The following is a 17,062-nucleotide window of genomic DNA, read 5'->3' as shown; positions in this document are numbered from 1 at the left end:
AAAATTCTGCCGGTACCTGCTGAACCAGTCAAATTTTGATCCCTTTATGACCGGCTCTAGAGTATTCAGAATCTTCACACTAAATAGATGTAACTTTAATGAGGGTGATTTACAAAAGCAGTAAAGGCTGTCCACTTAGCTTCACCTTATTTTCTAAGTTTAGTGAACATTTGCAAGTGAGCATTTAGCTTAGAAAGTTTCTAATCCTTTAGAAAATCAGTCTGAAGACGCTTGCTCTCTTTATTATTTGTATAATACATCTTCCTCTTGGTGTTGGGAGTTGTGGTACCCACAATTTCATGTGTGATTATTGCATTGCAGTAATGTTGGCTTTAACTAAGACTGTGACTTAAACAATCATTCCAGGGGTCCTGCGAAGGCCAGAACTATGGCGTATTTTGGAGAAGGAAAAGGTCCTATTCATGTGGATAATGTTAAATGTACAGGGGTGGAGCGATCATTGGCAGACTGCATTAAACAAGATATCGGAAAGCACAATTGTCGCCATAGTGAAGATGCTGGTGTGATCTGTGACTATTTAAGTAAGAAAATGATGTCAGCTGGACCAAAAGGTATGGAAATGGCATAAAAAAAAATTACATTCTGATTTTTTATTAAAACTAAAGGTCGCTGTATTTTTACAGATGTAATACAATATGATGCCTTAGTAATACAAAATTGCAATGCATGTATGGTGATAACAAATAAAAGCTAAACAAATCTCACAAAATGTGAATGAAATCAAATTTCATCAGGTTGGACAATTTTGGTCGTTTCCCATTACAGATTAGACATGTGCGCCGTCAATAAATTTGTTTTGTTTCGTTCCATTCCGTTTCATATTAGAATTAATTCGTATTTCGCAATTCGTGTCCAAAACTCAATTTGGATTCGTATGAATTATCTTTAGGTTTGTTAACTTTTCGTAACAATTACGAATGTTTGTTATGATGAATTTATCATTATGAGCGGCTCCCACCATCCCTGTGCTGTGCTGACTTCCTGGGTTTTTTAACTTCATCATAACGAATAATCTTAATTAACGAACATTCTTATTTTGTCTGATTCTGAATCTCCTATCGACTACCAGTACCAGTCTCCCACTCCCATATTAAAAAAGGACATTTTCCCAACCCTCACTCAGCAGCAGAAGAAAACCTCTGATTGGTCAAAAAAACACCAGTCACATTTCCATTGTAATGGAAATTGGATCTGAAATTCTTAAACAAAATTTCGTATATCGTACAAAATTCAGAAGCATAGAAATTCATATTTTGGATCCTCCTGAATTTATGAATTTACGATTCGTATGAAACTAATCGCACATGTCTCTTACAGATACATAAATCTGTAATAGAACAAATGCTCCTATAATATAAGGCTATACACCCAGTGGTTTTGAAGGTGCACTTGGCCAATGGAGTGAGTATAAACAGTATAAAACTGCTTTGCTGCATGGCCTCACCCTCTGTGCTGTAATATGAAATCATCCTTTATTTGGGATATGTGATGGTATATTCATTCTCATAATCTAAATGAACAAAAATGTGGATTTGTGAGATAGAAATACAGCCCTAGATTTACCATCCCTTCAGATCCATGAAATTAGAATCAGCTGTTCTAAATTACTTGCCAACATATAGGCGTAACATAATAGTAATGGTAAAGAAGTAAACTACACAGAAATCTTAAGCCAAGTACACAATATGTGAAAATCAGATGAACGATTGTCCTATTTTCCACGAAGGTGCGTATCATGATGGAACCAAAAATGATGTTAACTCGTACAAAAATTCTCGAATGATAAAGAAAACACTGACAAACGTAGCTATATACTAGTGCGGCAGTAGAAAAAAGTGATATACTGTATATTACTCTTGCAGTTCACCAAATTTGTTTCTTTCTGCACAATTACTTCACACAAAATCAGACGTGTTAACTGACAATAACATTTTTCTAGCGCCTACTTTCTTTGCACCTTCATATTTTTGGCCCGAACGGTTGGAATTGTCTGTCAAAAGCACTATACCAAAGCCACGTACACACGATCAGATTTTCCGGTAAATGGTCGTCCGTTTTTTGTGGCATGCTAGTCCCATGTTGAAAGTGAAGAGGTTACTCACCATACTAAAATTCTCGTATGACAGAATTCAACTTCAGAAGTGACGTCCTGTGCTGAATAGTTTTGTATGTACAGGCATACCCCACTTTTAAGAACACAATGGGGTTTATTTACTAAAGCTGGAAAGTGCAAAATCAGGCTCACTTCTGCAAAGAAACCAATGAGCTTCTAACCCCATCTTGTTCATATTAAGCTTTGGTATTAAAACGTGGAAGCTGATTGGTTTCTATGCAGAAGTGAGCCTGATTTTGCACTTTCCAGCTTTAGTAAATAAACCCCATTGTGTACTTAAAAGTGGGGTATGCCTGTATTCTTTAATTTCTGAGCGTGAGTAGTGCTCTTACGATTTATTTGTTTTGGACAAAAATCATACAAATGAAACGAAAGTTGAATGTTGAGTTCACATACGACAAAAAATTTATAGTCTGCACATCCAGCTTTTGTCAGACGAAAAAATGTAATTGGCTGTCGAAAGCACCGTACTAAAGATCTGAAAATTTACAGATGGTTCTTTTGACAAAATGTTACTTCGATTTTGATATCGTGTGTACGGCCCTAAAGTGGTTGTACACCCTGTACAACCACTTTTACCTACAGGTAAGCCTATATTAAGGCTTACCTGTAAGTGCTGGAAATATCTTCTAAACCGTGGAGAAAAAGCCAGAGCACCAATGACTATGGCACATGCATCAATGCCATCAGTGCAAGCACACTTTATAGGGATCATGCTGTGACCGGTGACTCCCGCACACATGCGCGTGACATGCGAGTGACGTCACATGACTCCAGCTAGTCAATGAGCCAGAGTTTGCGGCCCCGGATGGAAGAGGGGTGAAGATGGATGCTCTCTGCTAGTGGGGACAACTGTGGCATAATGGGCTTCGGTTTCAGGTAAGTGACACATAATGGGCTACTATGCAATGCATAGTAGCCCATTATGCTTTACCTTTGCAGGGAAATAAAGAGGAAGTAAAACCCACCAGGGTTTTTCTTCCTCTTTAACAAACCGATAACCAATTGTTCCTCTTATGGAAATTTTCTTATGATTTTCTTTTCATGTGCTCTGGCCATTAGGCTGATTTCATATAGAAGAAAGAACAAGAGATCTCAATCTTTTTCATTAGAGAAGGTATAAAAATAAAAAGTCAGTCCTGGCTCACCTTCATACCAGAGCTGTCCTTCACAGTACGTTGTCTCCATCACAAGATGCTTCCAGTTTTCTGGGTTAAATAACATCTAGTGATTGCCCTTTACTGTTCCTATATCTTAGCTGAAGCCTGTTGGTACACCCTTATCTGCCTGAGGACAACAAGCATTTTAGATGGCCTGGTTTACACATTGGGATAGGCGTGTGCAGAGGGTGTGCTGGCTTCCCTCCTTTCCCCCCATGCCCCCCCCCCCCCCCGGCTGCTGTAGGGTATGTTTCAGGTTGGAGAGAGCGGGGGAAGGAGCTAGTAAATATGTAATTTACCGGTGCCTTCCTTTTCTAAATGAACACAGTGTTCATTCATAACTGAAGCATAGTAAACTGTGCTTCAGTTTGTGAATAAGTAGGAAGTCTCTCAGCACAGAATACTTTCCATTCACTGTCCCGTGCAGCTGAGGCTGCAGAGAAAAGCATGTGGTTTTAGCTTTGCACCCTAATGCTATAGATTGCGTACACCTGTACACATTGGTGCATGAGTTGGCAGACTGCCAATGAAAACCGATGTAAACCAGATTCATGAAATTTGACCTAGGCACATATCTGTGGTGTTTTCTTATGTCTCTCCAAAGACCTAAGTCCTGTGTGTTTCTGCTGTTTCGTTTCTCTGTTATCAGCATGATAACTTCTGACAAGTTCCTCGAGATGGGAGATAAAAGCAACTGAAAATGTGTGTTAAGGGAGGTTGCTATAAATAGATTAGCAGAGAGCTTGTCTTGTCACAGCACAGCTCTGAAAGTCTCTTCCTTCTGCCAATGTGGAGGGTGGGAGGAGGGTGTGCCTTTCCTCCAATCAGCTGTCACCCAGTGTAAGCCAAGAATACACTTCTTCAGCTGAATGAGGAAGTGAAAATTCTAACCTGATGTAAGAATTCTAAAGAATATAGAAAGGGAAAGACATCAGATATGCATGTAAAACTTATGTAGGGAGATTTGTTTCATTCCTGTGTCATCTGAGGTTGTTCATTTCACTGGGTATACCTGAGGTTTTACATCTGCTTTAATCACTAATACCGTGTACACACAATCAGAATTCTCGCCGGGAAAAGCTATAATGGATTTTCCGACGGAATTCTGCTCAAACTTGGCTTGTTAACACACGACCACACAAAGGTTCCCTGAACTTTCGACCGCCAAGAATGCAGTGACGCACAACACTATGACGAGCCAAGAAAATGAAGTTCAATGCTTCTGAACATGAGTCGAATTGTTTCCGAGCATGCGTAAGAATTTTGCGCATCAGAATCGGGATTTCCGATCAAAACTTTTTCCGTCTGAAAAATTAAGAACCTGCTCTCAAATCTTTTCTGGCCAGAATTCGGCCAGCAAAATTCCGATGAACCATACACACGGTCGCATGTTCCGATGAAAAGCTCTCATCGGTCTTTTGCTGGCCGAATTTCCAATCGTGTGTACGCGGCATAAGGCTGTTTCTTGTCATGCTCTTGGCTAGATGAGGAAACATGGATAGAATGGAAGAAAGGCAGGCGCAGCTCTAAGCAGGCTATAAAGTCCTTATATATGATCTTAGCTTGATTATTGCATCCAAGACTAAGAAAAGCCATAGATGATGATGTTTATGAAGAAAATGGCTCAATTCCCTCAACAACACAGTACAGTATCTGAACACCCAATGTTCTAAAGGTGGGCTGCAAGACCTTTTGACAATACCATCCTAAACTGTCGATATAACACTTCAAAGACCAAGACACCAGAGCGCAGGAGAAGTTGTTGTTTTTGTCAATTCCCTCAACAGCACAGTTAGGGGTTGATTTACTAAAACTGGAGCATGCAAAATCTGGTGCAGTTCTGCAGAGAAACCAATCAGCTTCCAGGCTTCATTGTCAAAGCTTAAGTGAACAAGCTGATTGGCTACCATGCACAGCTGCACCAGATTTTGCACTCTTCAGTTTTAGTAAATCAACCCCTTAATGTTGATGGAGAAACCCCTCCCGTGGAGCTATTATGTTCTCCCGGGGGGAGCCATCCCTGCCGGGAGAACACAGTGATTATTGCTAACGAGTATAGCCGCTGGCAATAATTGCATGTAGAAATCCAACATTCTAATTCTACTCAAATCAATCGATGGATCAACTTGGGTACAATCAGCCTTTCCATAGATGGTTAGAATCTGGGCCAGTCACTGCTATATCTACCGAAATTCGAACCATCTATGGCTGCCTTAAAGAGTAGTATTTGTGAGCTCTTTTATTCAAGATCTGTTATCTTTACCAGTTTTATACATTTGATTAAATAACAAATGTTCTTCAAGAACAAGGATATGGCTAAATAGGAACAGGAAGTAAAGCAAAACTGTATTTAATACAGGGTATTTCTGTTGCTCATGAAAGTTGGTGCAGATCTCATTAGCAGAACAGCAAAGTATAAATATGTCTTCTATTTTTTGATGATAGCAGCAGTGCCTTTCATATATCTCTCCTCCAAATTGAATTGTTTTTATAAAAAAAAAAAATGGCCTTTTTTTCCCTGTGTCTAGAAGACGACCACAGGCAAATGAGTTCACTGTGTCTAGAGGAAGGTCAGAAACTTCATTTACTTGACATTCTCCTTAGTCACCGTCATAGCTGTTTGGCTGAAGCCTGTGGAGTGAAGAATCAAATAGATACATTATTAACAGCCTCAATCAGACACAAGTAGGCAACTGCCAAGTTACAGTACCAATTAGGAGTCAGGGGATGCTATGGGCGCTGTTGCTAGGTGATAGGCCTATTTCCCTAGAATAAATGAAGTTTTGCAAGATCATAGATTTCTGCAAACAATGAAAAGCTTTGAACAGTGCAATCCATTTCCTTCACAGCAGAAATAATTATTAGACTTTAAGGCAGTGTAGTTAGGCCTTGAATGTAGGAAATGGCAGAATATAGTTTAATCTTGCATAGGAAAGGTTTAGCGCATAGAAAGAAAATATTCTCAAATAACGAGATCTGTTGGGTCTTATTTCTGAAAGATGGAGCAGGTGTAAAATAGGATGGTTGCCTGTGACAACCTGTCCAGTTGTTTTATTTCAAGCCTCATTGTATAAATGAAACCACGGAGCTGGCTAGTTTTCATGAACAGGAATTCCAATTTTTCTTGGACCAGTTTCATGAATCATCCCATCCGTTATGCAAATCATACTGGCTCATGTAAAAATGTCCCTATATATATTCTGAAAGGCTCAGCTATTGGATATTGCCCTACAATAACAATTTTGATTGTGATTAGAATGAGCTTCATACTGTTACTGTTAATAGTATATGGCACACAAAATGGCATACAAGTAGTAAAATCTGTCAACATGACTCCTCTTTGCCCTGGCCTCACTTCTTTGTTGTTTTATTGCAGATTCATGCTGTATTAATATTTGACTGGCTTTGTGCTGGACTTCTGGTCCTGCTGGGGAAATGTGTTTCCGCTTTCATAGCCAAAGCCCATTGTCAGCGGAGGCCAGCAATGCAACTGCGGTGCCAGTTTATAGAGCCAGAATGTGACTGCTACATCCATCTCAAACTACATAGCTCTAGGCTGCTGCTATTACATTGTTATTACTTTAGTTTAGAACTTATATTAGGTGCTCACAACTGTTTTAAAGCACCCATACATATTATGTTCCCATTGTCTTATACTTGTTATATTGGCAGGTCTACCAATTAGCTGTGCAGTGGGCCCCATGGATGATGTCAGTATACAATGTGGTCTGAATGGAGCATTAGACAGAATTTCAGCCAAAAATAACAAGATAAAAATGAGCAGATCATTGAAAGATAAAATAACAAAACCAGTCATTGCTGCAATAGTCACCTTTAATACAGAGATTTCCAGTGTCATACTTTTTTTCTGCGCTATATGTCCTTAGTCCTCATCATCTTCCAGCTCACTTCTTCGGAGACCTGGGCAGTGGAGGGAGAGGCAGCACAGTGATGAGCTCATCTCTATCTCCCTCTGTTTTTTTTTTTTCTATCATCATGCTTCTTCCAGCACATGAACTGGCTTCTTGCACTTTTGCTCACACTCTCATACTCAAGCGTTTTGTACAGGGACTGCAAGAGGCTGATACTAGGTCAAGTTCAAGTACTAAACCCACAAAATCAGTGCAGTAAAGCATGCTTGTTATACTCACTGTGGAACCTAAAATGGTGATTTAAATAATGCTTAAAGTGAAACAAAAAAAATGAAATATTCCTTTAAATTTTGTACCAGGGGGTGTTTATGCCTGTAAACTGGAAACAATGTTTCCAGTGTTTAGAACAGTCTGAGAGCAAAATGACATTTCTAAAGGAAAAAAAGTCATTTAAAAGTACTCACGGCTATAATGAATTGTCAGTCTCGGCAATACACATAAAAGTCATTGAAAAAAACGGCATGGGATTTCCCCACAGATTTCCCCACAGTCCATTACCAGACCCTTTGAGTCTGGTATGAATAGTAAGGTGAACCCCCAAACCAAAATTTAAAAAAAACTAATTGTGTGGGGGTCCCCCCAAATTCCATACCAGGCCCTTCAGGTCTGGTATGGATTTTAAATGTCACATGCCCTCAACATGGGGAGGGTGCTTTGGGGTATCCCCCCTAAAGCACCTTGTCCCCATGTTGATGGGGACAAGGGCCTCATCCCCACAACTCTTGCCCATTGGTTGTGGGGTCTGCGGGTAGGGGGCTTATTGGAATCTGAAAGCCCCCTTTAGCAAGTGGACCCCCAGATCCTGGCCTCCCCCCTGTGTGAAATGGTAACGGGTACAGATGTACCCTTACCATTTCACAAAAAAAGTGTGAAAATGGTAAAAATTACATGACAAAGCTTGGGACAAGACCTTTATTTAAAAAAACTGTCCCGCAATGTCTTCTTCTTCTTCTCCTGCTCCACCGTGTGGCCCCACCCTCAGTTATAAAAGAACTGTCAAAGCGAAGATGCGTCATACGGCAGGGAGCCTCCCATGGAGGCGGGGTGGTCTCTTTTTTTTTTCTTTTTCAGTCCCTCGGTGGAGCAAGAGAAGAAGAAGAAGACTTCGTGGGACAGGTTTATTTTTTAATTTTTAAATAAAAGTCTCCAAGCTGTGTCATGTAATTTTTACAATTTTAACACTTTTTTTGTGAAATGGTAGGGGTACAGTTGTACCCCATTACCTTTCACACAGGGGGGAGGCCGGGATCTGGGGGTGCCCTTGTTAAAGGGGGCTTCCTGATTCTGATAAGCCCCCCACCCGCAGACCCCCACAACCACTGGGCAAAAGTTGTGGGGATGAGGCCCTTGTCCCCATCAACATGGGGACACGGTACTTTGGCTACCCCAAAGCACCCTCCCCATGTTGAGGGCATGTGGCCTGCTACAGTTCAGAAGAGGGGCGATCTCTCATCCCCCTCTTTTCCTGTGGCCTGCCAGGTGGGTGGTGTGCTCGGATAAGGATCTGGTATGGATTTTTGGGGGGACCCCATGCCATTTTTTTTTAATTTTGTCACGGAGTTCCCCTTAATATCCATACCAGACCTGAAGGGCCTGGTATGGAATTTGGGGAGACCCCCCATGCAATTTTTTTTTACATTTTGGTTCGGAGTTCCCCTTAATATTCATACCAGAACCAAAGGGTCTGGTAATGGACTGTGGGGGAATACCATACCGTTTTTTTCAATGACTTTTATGTGTATTGCCGGGACCTACAATTCATTATAGCCACAAGTACTTTTAAATTACTTTTTTTCTTTAGAAATGTCATTTTGCTCTTGAACTGTTCTAAACACAGGAAATATGTGCCACTTTACAGGCATACTATAGACACCCCCCCGGTACGAAATTTAAAGGAATATTTCACTTTTATTGTTTCACTTTAAGCATTATTAAAATCACTGCTCCCGAAAAAAAAATTCCGTTTTTAAAACTTTTTTTGCATTGATACATGTCCCCTGGGGCAGGACCCAGGTCCCCAAACACTTTTTATGACAATAACTTGCATATAAGCCTTTAAAATTATCACTTTTAATTTTTCATGTTTGTGTCCCATAGACTTTAACGGTGTTCACGTGTTCAAACCAATTTTTTGCCTGTTCGCATGCTGCTGCAAACTGAACCGGGGGGTGTTAAGCTCATCTCTACTGAGAACAAGAAACTTCTCTCCAGCATAAAAGACACAACTGAGCATGTGCAGGTTGACTATTGCCTTTGTGTTAACTGGCTTTCCCCAGATAGACATTGCAGGGAGGGGAAGGATCTATATATATATATAGGATAAAACAGCCTTTTTACACAATGCAGAGGATTAACCCCTTAAGTTTCACAGTAATATAAAAAGCATGCAATGCTGCATATACAGACTCATTTTACTGTTGTGGGTTTAGTAACACTTTAACCCTTCCCTATGCTATCCAAAATAAAAATTAAAATATCTTTTTTGGCTGAAGTTACACTTAAAAAAATGTACCTGTTCCAACTTACATACAAATCCACCTTAAAGTGATACTAAGGTCTCATTTTTTTTGTTGTTGTTAAAAATAACAAACATGTTATACTTACCTGCTTTGTACAGTGGTTTTGCACAAAGTAGCCCAGATCCTTTTGTTCTCAGAGCCCTCTTCAGTGCTCCTGGCCCCTCCCTCCTGTTGAGTGGCCCACAGCAAGCAGCTTGCTATGGGGCAACCGAGCCACAGCTCCTTGTGTCCATTCAGACACAAATGCCATGACCTGGCCCTTCCCCCCTCTCTTTTCATTGGCCCGCCGACTTTGATTGACAGCAGCAGGAACCAATGGGAGCTAAAGAGGAGGGAGAGTCCCGAACTACCTAGTCTCTCATGCAACATCGCTTGATCGAGAGGGGCTCAGGTAAGTATTAGGGGGCCGAGGGGGGCTACACACGGAAGATTTAAAATCTTAATGCATAGAACTACTTCCTTTACAACCACACTAAGAACAAACCTACAGACCCTATCTTGTTCATAGCCTGGGGACTGCCTGTAGTTGTCAATTTAAACATCCAGTTCCACTAACCTAAAGGTATATTTTTCCTAAGGCATTAAGGTTTGTAGGCCATGAAAGAGTTTTTACTATGCTGTGAACATAATGCCTGGTTGTGAATTGACGTTAGGAAATACGAGCTACAAGGAGCCTAATCAGATGCTGTAAGGTTATTACCAAGAATTTATGCCTCTCTTGCTACACTCCCATTCTTTAAAAATCTCAGAAAGATATTTAGAGCAGCAAGGCTGGTATGGTGCTCATTATGCCATCTGAAGTCTAAATTCCTAGTGTTTGAAAACTGGCAGGTATGAAACCTAAGGTTTTTTTATTTCAACTATTTAGTTGGTCTATGAATGATTGATTTTCATCCTTCTTCTTCTTGCTCTTATTATTATTTCACTTCAATTTTTTTTAAAGTAAAACTCCAAGACCTGCTTTTCTGTGACTGCTGGGAAATGCTACCATTATATATTTTGTTAGGGTTAGAATGGCTCATCGGAGATTGGGAGTATTCCACAATTTGCCCCTTTTAGGGCTTTTAGTGGGCAAGACTATTTGGAGACGTGTAATCTGTCACCTCTCTCTGAGCTGCTCACTAACTCCAGTTGTGCCCATCTATTTACAGAACTCATTCAGTAGCTTTGTTCCATTGTTGTGTACAATCCATCCAGGCAGATTAATTGAATTTTTCATGACTGTTGTCCTACTATCTGCACAGACACATAGCGGCAGCACCATGCATGTCTAATACGTAATCACAGTGATGCTGAAACCTTCTAATGGGCCATTTACCCTCTTGGACACAACAATACATGTTGCTGTAACACATTTGCTGTATATTTTGACATGTGTGACTTGCAGTGCTGGAACCATGCAGGGGGACACATAAAAATGCAGCATGTAGGATGCAGCAAGTTTTTTCCAACTTGTTAAAATTTAACGAGGTAGAAACTTGTGCTATAGAAAATAATGACTTCCCATTTGTTTAAGTATTTTTCCTTCAGTGCAACATTTTGAAATACACATAGATATATGCATGCTATTAACGTAATCTAAGAAAGCCGAGATCCTTGCACATCATTTGGCCTGTGAAAGGTTGTTTGGCTTTTCCATAGGGCCAATGTTACTGCAGTTAGGGTTGAGGTTATCTTTGAGGTGACAAATGCACCATAGCTTAACCATTAAAAATGCAGTTGCTGTCTTTACTATCTTTTGATACCTTGTCTGCCTACGTCTGCCTACAGACATAAAACGAAGGAGTGAAAGATGATGTTTGCATTACATTGGATACAATGTATCTTTAGTGATTTAAATATGTGTTGCCTAAACTATAATTAAAAATAGATAAGAAGGTAATTAAAACTGTATTGCTACAGAAAGCTAGAATAAAAAATGTTGGGATCAAAAATGGGTTTTACCCAAAATATCCCTTCCTGAAAATAAACCATGCCTTTTTAACAATGCCCACTTACAGTAAGCCTCACCCACACTTTGGAAAAAGGAAAACCCATTGCTCCAGGTGAGATAAGGAAGCCTAATGATAATGATCCAGCAGATGCTCACCTTTGCTCGCCTCTGCACACAATGAAATTAGAAGAAATGGCCACACACCACTGTAGTTCAAAATTCTCTTTATTTGGACATCCCAAAAATTACAATCAGAATGCTGGGTAGACAAGTTTCGCACACTTCACATGTGCTTAGTCATTGCAGGTGTAATGACTAAGCGCACGTGAAGTGTGCGAAATGTATCTACCCAGCATTCTGATGCCTGGAATTTTTGGGATGTCCAAATAAAGAGGATTTTGATCTACAGTGGTGTGCGGCCATTTCTTCAAATTTCACCCACACTTTGCTGCTCAGGGTGCCCCCTTGCAGTCTATCCCTAGGTACTTTAGTCTGACTTGTGCAATGTGCTATCATATGTTGCTATTTAAAAAAATATTTAGAGAAGTCCTTCCTAAAACAAATTGAATATTTACCTCTCCTGTTCCCTGCATAAAATGGCTCTGTATTAAAGGGACACACTTGCATAAAGCTCTTCATTCAGCACATTTCTGTGTGTGTCTGGTCTCTACATCACTGCTGTGTCCCGCAGTAGCACAGGAACCAGTGGAAGAAAGCAGCAGCAAGGAACTCAGACACCAGACATACTGTATTTGCTGGCGTATAAGACTACCTTTTACACTTAAAAAAAATGCCCAAAAATCGGGGGTCGTCTTATACGCCGGGTATACAGGTATACAATGCTGCCCGATGGATGTCAGCCCCCAAATGTTAGCTAATACTGTATGTGGCTTCAGCTGCAAACAGTATATGCCGTTGAGCCTGGCTTTTAGGAAAAAACTCAAGACCTTCCTCTTTTAGCAGATGATCAAAGCTCGCCACAGTGCCTAGAGGTGATTCAGTTCGCATTGTGCGCTATACAAATATTTAATTCATTCATTCATTCAATCCCGGCGAGCTATTAATGAATACAGAGCCTGCTTGGATTGGAGTAACAACCTCTGCCAATCCGAGCAGGCTACATAGAGTAACCTGCTCGGATTGGCTTTGAGAGAGAGAGAGAGAGAGGCAAGGGCTGATGATGCTACAGCCTCTGCCAATCCAAGCAGGTGTTGTATTCATTAAAATAATACACCGCTCACCATACTTCCCTGGGTAAATCCATTCACTGATCTCCTACTACTATACATCCTGCTATTTGCCTTTGAGGTCCCAGGCACCCAAGAGGGACAGGTAAATCTGGGACATATGACAGGGGGGTTATTAAATGCATTTTGGTGGACAATTCCCATAGAATGTAACCCAAAAGTGGTATAGGTTTGGTTAGTGAAAAATTCTACTTTCCAGAGTTGTGACATTCAATAGATCTCTGTTTGTGTTATTATTGTTTGATTTACTTTATGACATAACACAGCATGGCAGATGAGTAGTTGGCATTCTTGCTTTGTTTTTTTTAATCGTTCTAATGTTTTTTTAAAATGGTGTTGCCTCAGAAGGGGGGTAGTCTTATACTGCGAGTATTGCCCAAAACCTATGTTTTCACTTGAAAAATAGGGGGTCGTCTTATACGCCCAGTCGTCTTATATGCCGGCAAATACGGTACTCCAATATGTCCAGTGCAAAACATTTTTTTATAAGCTCGTTTATTCAAGACAGAAAATTTGGGCAGTGAAAATGAGGGCAGTGAGATGAGTATTACATTTTTTCTTTGCAGGGAGAATTATTTTATTTTTTTTGTTAAAAAAATAAATAAAATAACAGAGTTGCTTTAAACAAGATCAAACTATAATTAAATAGCTCACGATTGCAAGCTCATTCAGGCAAGATCCTCTTCTCTGTTTGTGTGTTGTCTTTGTTGCTTGGAATTTGCATTTTAAAGATTTTTATTTTTATATCTGATGTAATATGTTGAGGCTTTATAAAAAAAGAACAATCCACCTAGTAGTGTAGATTTCATAAAATGTGTATGAAGCCCCATTTATTAAATATACTCTGACAACTATAGCATAGACATAAAAGTTCACATGGATTTGATTAATCTGCAACCTTACAATGCCTAAATGTCAGATCTCCTTGAATAGCAGTCAGTCAGATCAATGCCCAATGGAATACTAAAATAATTCTAATTTTCTAACAAAACTGTTGTGATGGAAGATGAAAACCAACACACATGTCCAGTAAGTGATGTTTTGCTGTTTTTGCCTGCATCAACACTTTAGGAAGTCTTTTAAATTGATAAGTGGTAGTTTTATTATCCATAAAAGACCATATTTTTGAGGGGTCAAGGATTTCGCAAATGAAACACCCCGGGAGCTCATTTAAATAGTTTCTTTTAGTTTCCATTTTAAATTGTTTATTAAAGTCTATATAGTAATGGATTTTCACAATATTATAGCTGTTTTAACTAGGCCAGCAGGTTTTCTGCTTTATTTGGTAATTACGTACACAAACAGCTCACTTTACAGATGGAAAGTACTGTTAAAATGAATAATACAAGACTGTTGAGAGCAGGTTTGTTTGTACTCTGGGTACTATTAAAAAAAAAAAAAAAAGAGATGTAAAGTACATGCTGATGAAAAAAACCCTATACACCACATGTGGCGAATTGCCAACAGGGAGTTGGATTTGCCATCAGAATAATAAGCATAGAATGTTCTGTTTTTATTATAATTTGAGTGTACTCCCAAATGTCTGTTTTTATCCAACTAGGATTATTAAAGTATATTGATATTTATATTTAAATTATTAAAATCATTAAGTTATATATATAATAAGCTAGGAGTACTGTGAGTGCATAGAAATCTTAAATTCCAACTCCAGGCTCTGAGTTCAAATGGTCCACCCTCTTCCTCAAAAGGTCTCCACTTGCAGTATTTTATGCATTTTTTCACTTAACGTTTTGAAATATCTTTGGTCACTTGACTCACTGGGTTCTTTTCCTCATAAGTCTTGGTAAGCAGTTCTGAATGATGCAGAGAGCAGTGCTGATGTGATGACATCAGTGATGCTCTCTGCATCAATACACTGTGAGTGCAGGGTGCTGTGATCAAGAGGTGGAGTCATGACCCCCTGTCATTCAACCCAGAAGACTGAGACCATTTTGTGCTTTAGATTGAATAAAAAAAAAAAAGATAGGCCAGAGTTGGACTTTACATAAGATAGACTTCTATAGTGCTGACTCCTTTAATTTAAAAAGAGGTAGCTGGCTAAAACCTCACAGCAGGGGCTTGGTGTTCGTGCATCTTGGAGAGAATTGTATGGGGATAAATGTAATTATAATTGACACATTAAAATTACTTTCTGCAGTCCTTTTCAAAGATAATTGCTGGAATTCCATTTAAAAAAAAAAAAAATTAAAACAAAAACAGGACTTTTTTTATTATATACTGTTATGCATACTCAAAGATTGGGAAACCATGTAAGTAGTAAAGTTCATTAAACTATTTTATAAGTAAGTCTGCACAATTATAATGATGTAAAACAGAATATCCACAGTTTTGAACAGTCCCAACTGTAATTGCTTTTCTTTGGAGTAAATTTGTGTTCAGAGGAATATGATAGCTATTAATGCGGACCTCAATTAGAAAATTCTAGTTGCCTGAGAGTGTTTTTGATCATCTTACTTTATTACCTTTATACTTTTATTACTTTACTTTATTACTTTTAAAGTTACTGACCTCAAACATGCATATGGCCAGCAAAGTGAGAAAAAAAAATTGCCATTTAAAGTGGAAGTAAACTCCCCTATCGTTTTCAGCCAAGGAAGCTGCCATCTTTGCTTCTGTTTAATCTTCAACTGCTATGGTGCTGCACATGTGATTCGTTATGACACCAGCCATTGGATGGTTTGATAGTTTGGCTGAGAGCACAACCAATGTGCAGTTAGCATTCCCGGCATGCCTTTTTTTTTAACTGTTTAAATCCATGGGTTTACTTCCACTTTAAGTGGAGGCTGTTTGACTACAAAAACCATTCCTATGTATAATAAATGATAGCAAAAAGGCATGTTGTTGCTTTAAAGAGAAATATAATGGGTTTGGGTCCAGTGGTTAAGTTTTTAATACAATTTTTACTATACAGTATTTATACAGTAATTTTTTTTTTTAATAATAAACATGTAATAAAAGGATTCCAAAAGCACTATGGGTTAAATAAAGAGACATCAAATCAGAGGTGGTTCAGAAACAGTTGTTTCTCACTGATACTTGGAATGAGCCATATACTTCTGGTTTGTATTTATCTGTCTATCTCTATAAACCAGGTTGTAGGTAGAGAGAGCAATGAAAGATGCATAAAACTTTACCTTCTATCTAAATAAATGGAAATACCATAAATGGAAATGTCCTTACTTCTTGTGGTGGAATCCCCACGTTGTAAACAGCCTGATCCCCATCTTGCTATTGCATTTTTGAAGGCATACTGCAGTCCAGCTGGTGAAATACAGTGTATCTCATTGTGGAACTTTATGCTTTATAAATCTGCCAGAATACCAAAGTTAACCAGCCAGTGGTGTTACAGCTGATATTTGCCTTTGCTGTTTGGTGGACCCTTTCCATATGAACCATAATACGTATGGAATGGGTATGGAAAGAAGAGGGTTTTCCTGGAAAGCCTTACTAATACATTTTGTAATTAGTATTTAAATAATAGTTAAAGATAAAACTACATTACACACTTGTATAGATGCTATTATTGGTGGCATGTCCAGTATAAGAGATCCTAATAAATAATTTGTGGAAGTTTTTACATTGCAATGTTAAATAATGAGCCAATACTTTTAGAAAATACTAAAATATCACTACGAGTCTTAGTATCTTGTTGAAACAGGTTTGGTATTCAGGGGACTTTGCTTAAGGGGTGATAAAAGAAACATTGGAATCTGTGTTCTCCTTCTTGGATTACATAGATTATCATATCATGTTCATTGCAACCTTGATTCAGCTCTTTCCATAACATCATTCACTTTGGACTTTTAAAAGGGAAGTGCCCTTACAGCATATTAAAACCTAAACATTTAATTTATATTAACTAAATACATTCCAGGTGCATAAAAGAAAAGATTTGCAAAGTCATACAGTTGGATACCTTTAGCCATTTTCATCCATAATCTGAGTAGAAAAGCATGTCCCCTGGTAACCTGCTATATTGTAGAATTCTGACCCTTTCACATGCTCAGGCCTCTTTCACACGGGACGGATCCGTGATGATCCGCCCCATGAACATCCGTTTGCTCAGCGGAAGATGACAGCTCCGTCTCTGCACACTGTGCAGGGATGGACCTGTCA

General features: G+C 39.1%; 1 protein-coding gene across 1 annotated transcript in view; it reads left to right on the top strand.

Annotated features, from left to right (window-relative positions):
- Positions 1-17,062, top strand: part of PRSS12 (serine protease 12) — a 272,750-nt gene that overhangs the window by 183,643 nt on the left and 72,045 nt on the right. The window contains exon 9 of the mRNA XM_077476813.1: positions 367-572. Coding sequence (XP_077332939.1) covers positions 367-572 — 206 coding nt within the window. The remainder of the gene's footprint in view (positions 1-366; positions 573-17,062) is intronic.

The sequence above is a fragment of the Lithobates pipiens genome, unplaced genomic scaffold (genome assembly GCF_037356315.1).
Source record: "Lithobates pipiens isolate NorthernLeopardFrog02 unplaced genomic scaffold, aLitPip1_a1.2 Scaffold_13, whole genome shotgun sequence".
NCBI classification, from domain to species: Eukaryota; Metazoa; Chordata; class Amphibia; order Anura; family Ranidae; genus Lithobates; species Lithobates pipiens.
Note: the sequence above shows the minus strand (reverse complement) of the source record. Positions and strands in the feature narration are given on the sequence as shown.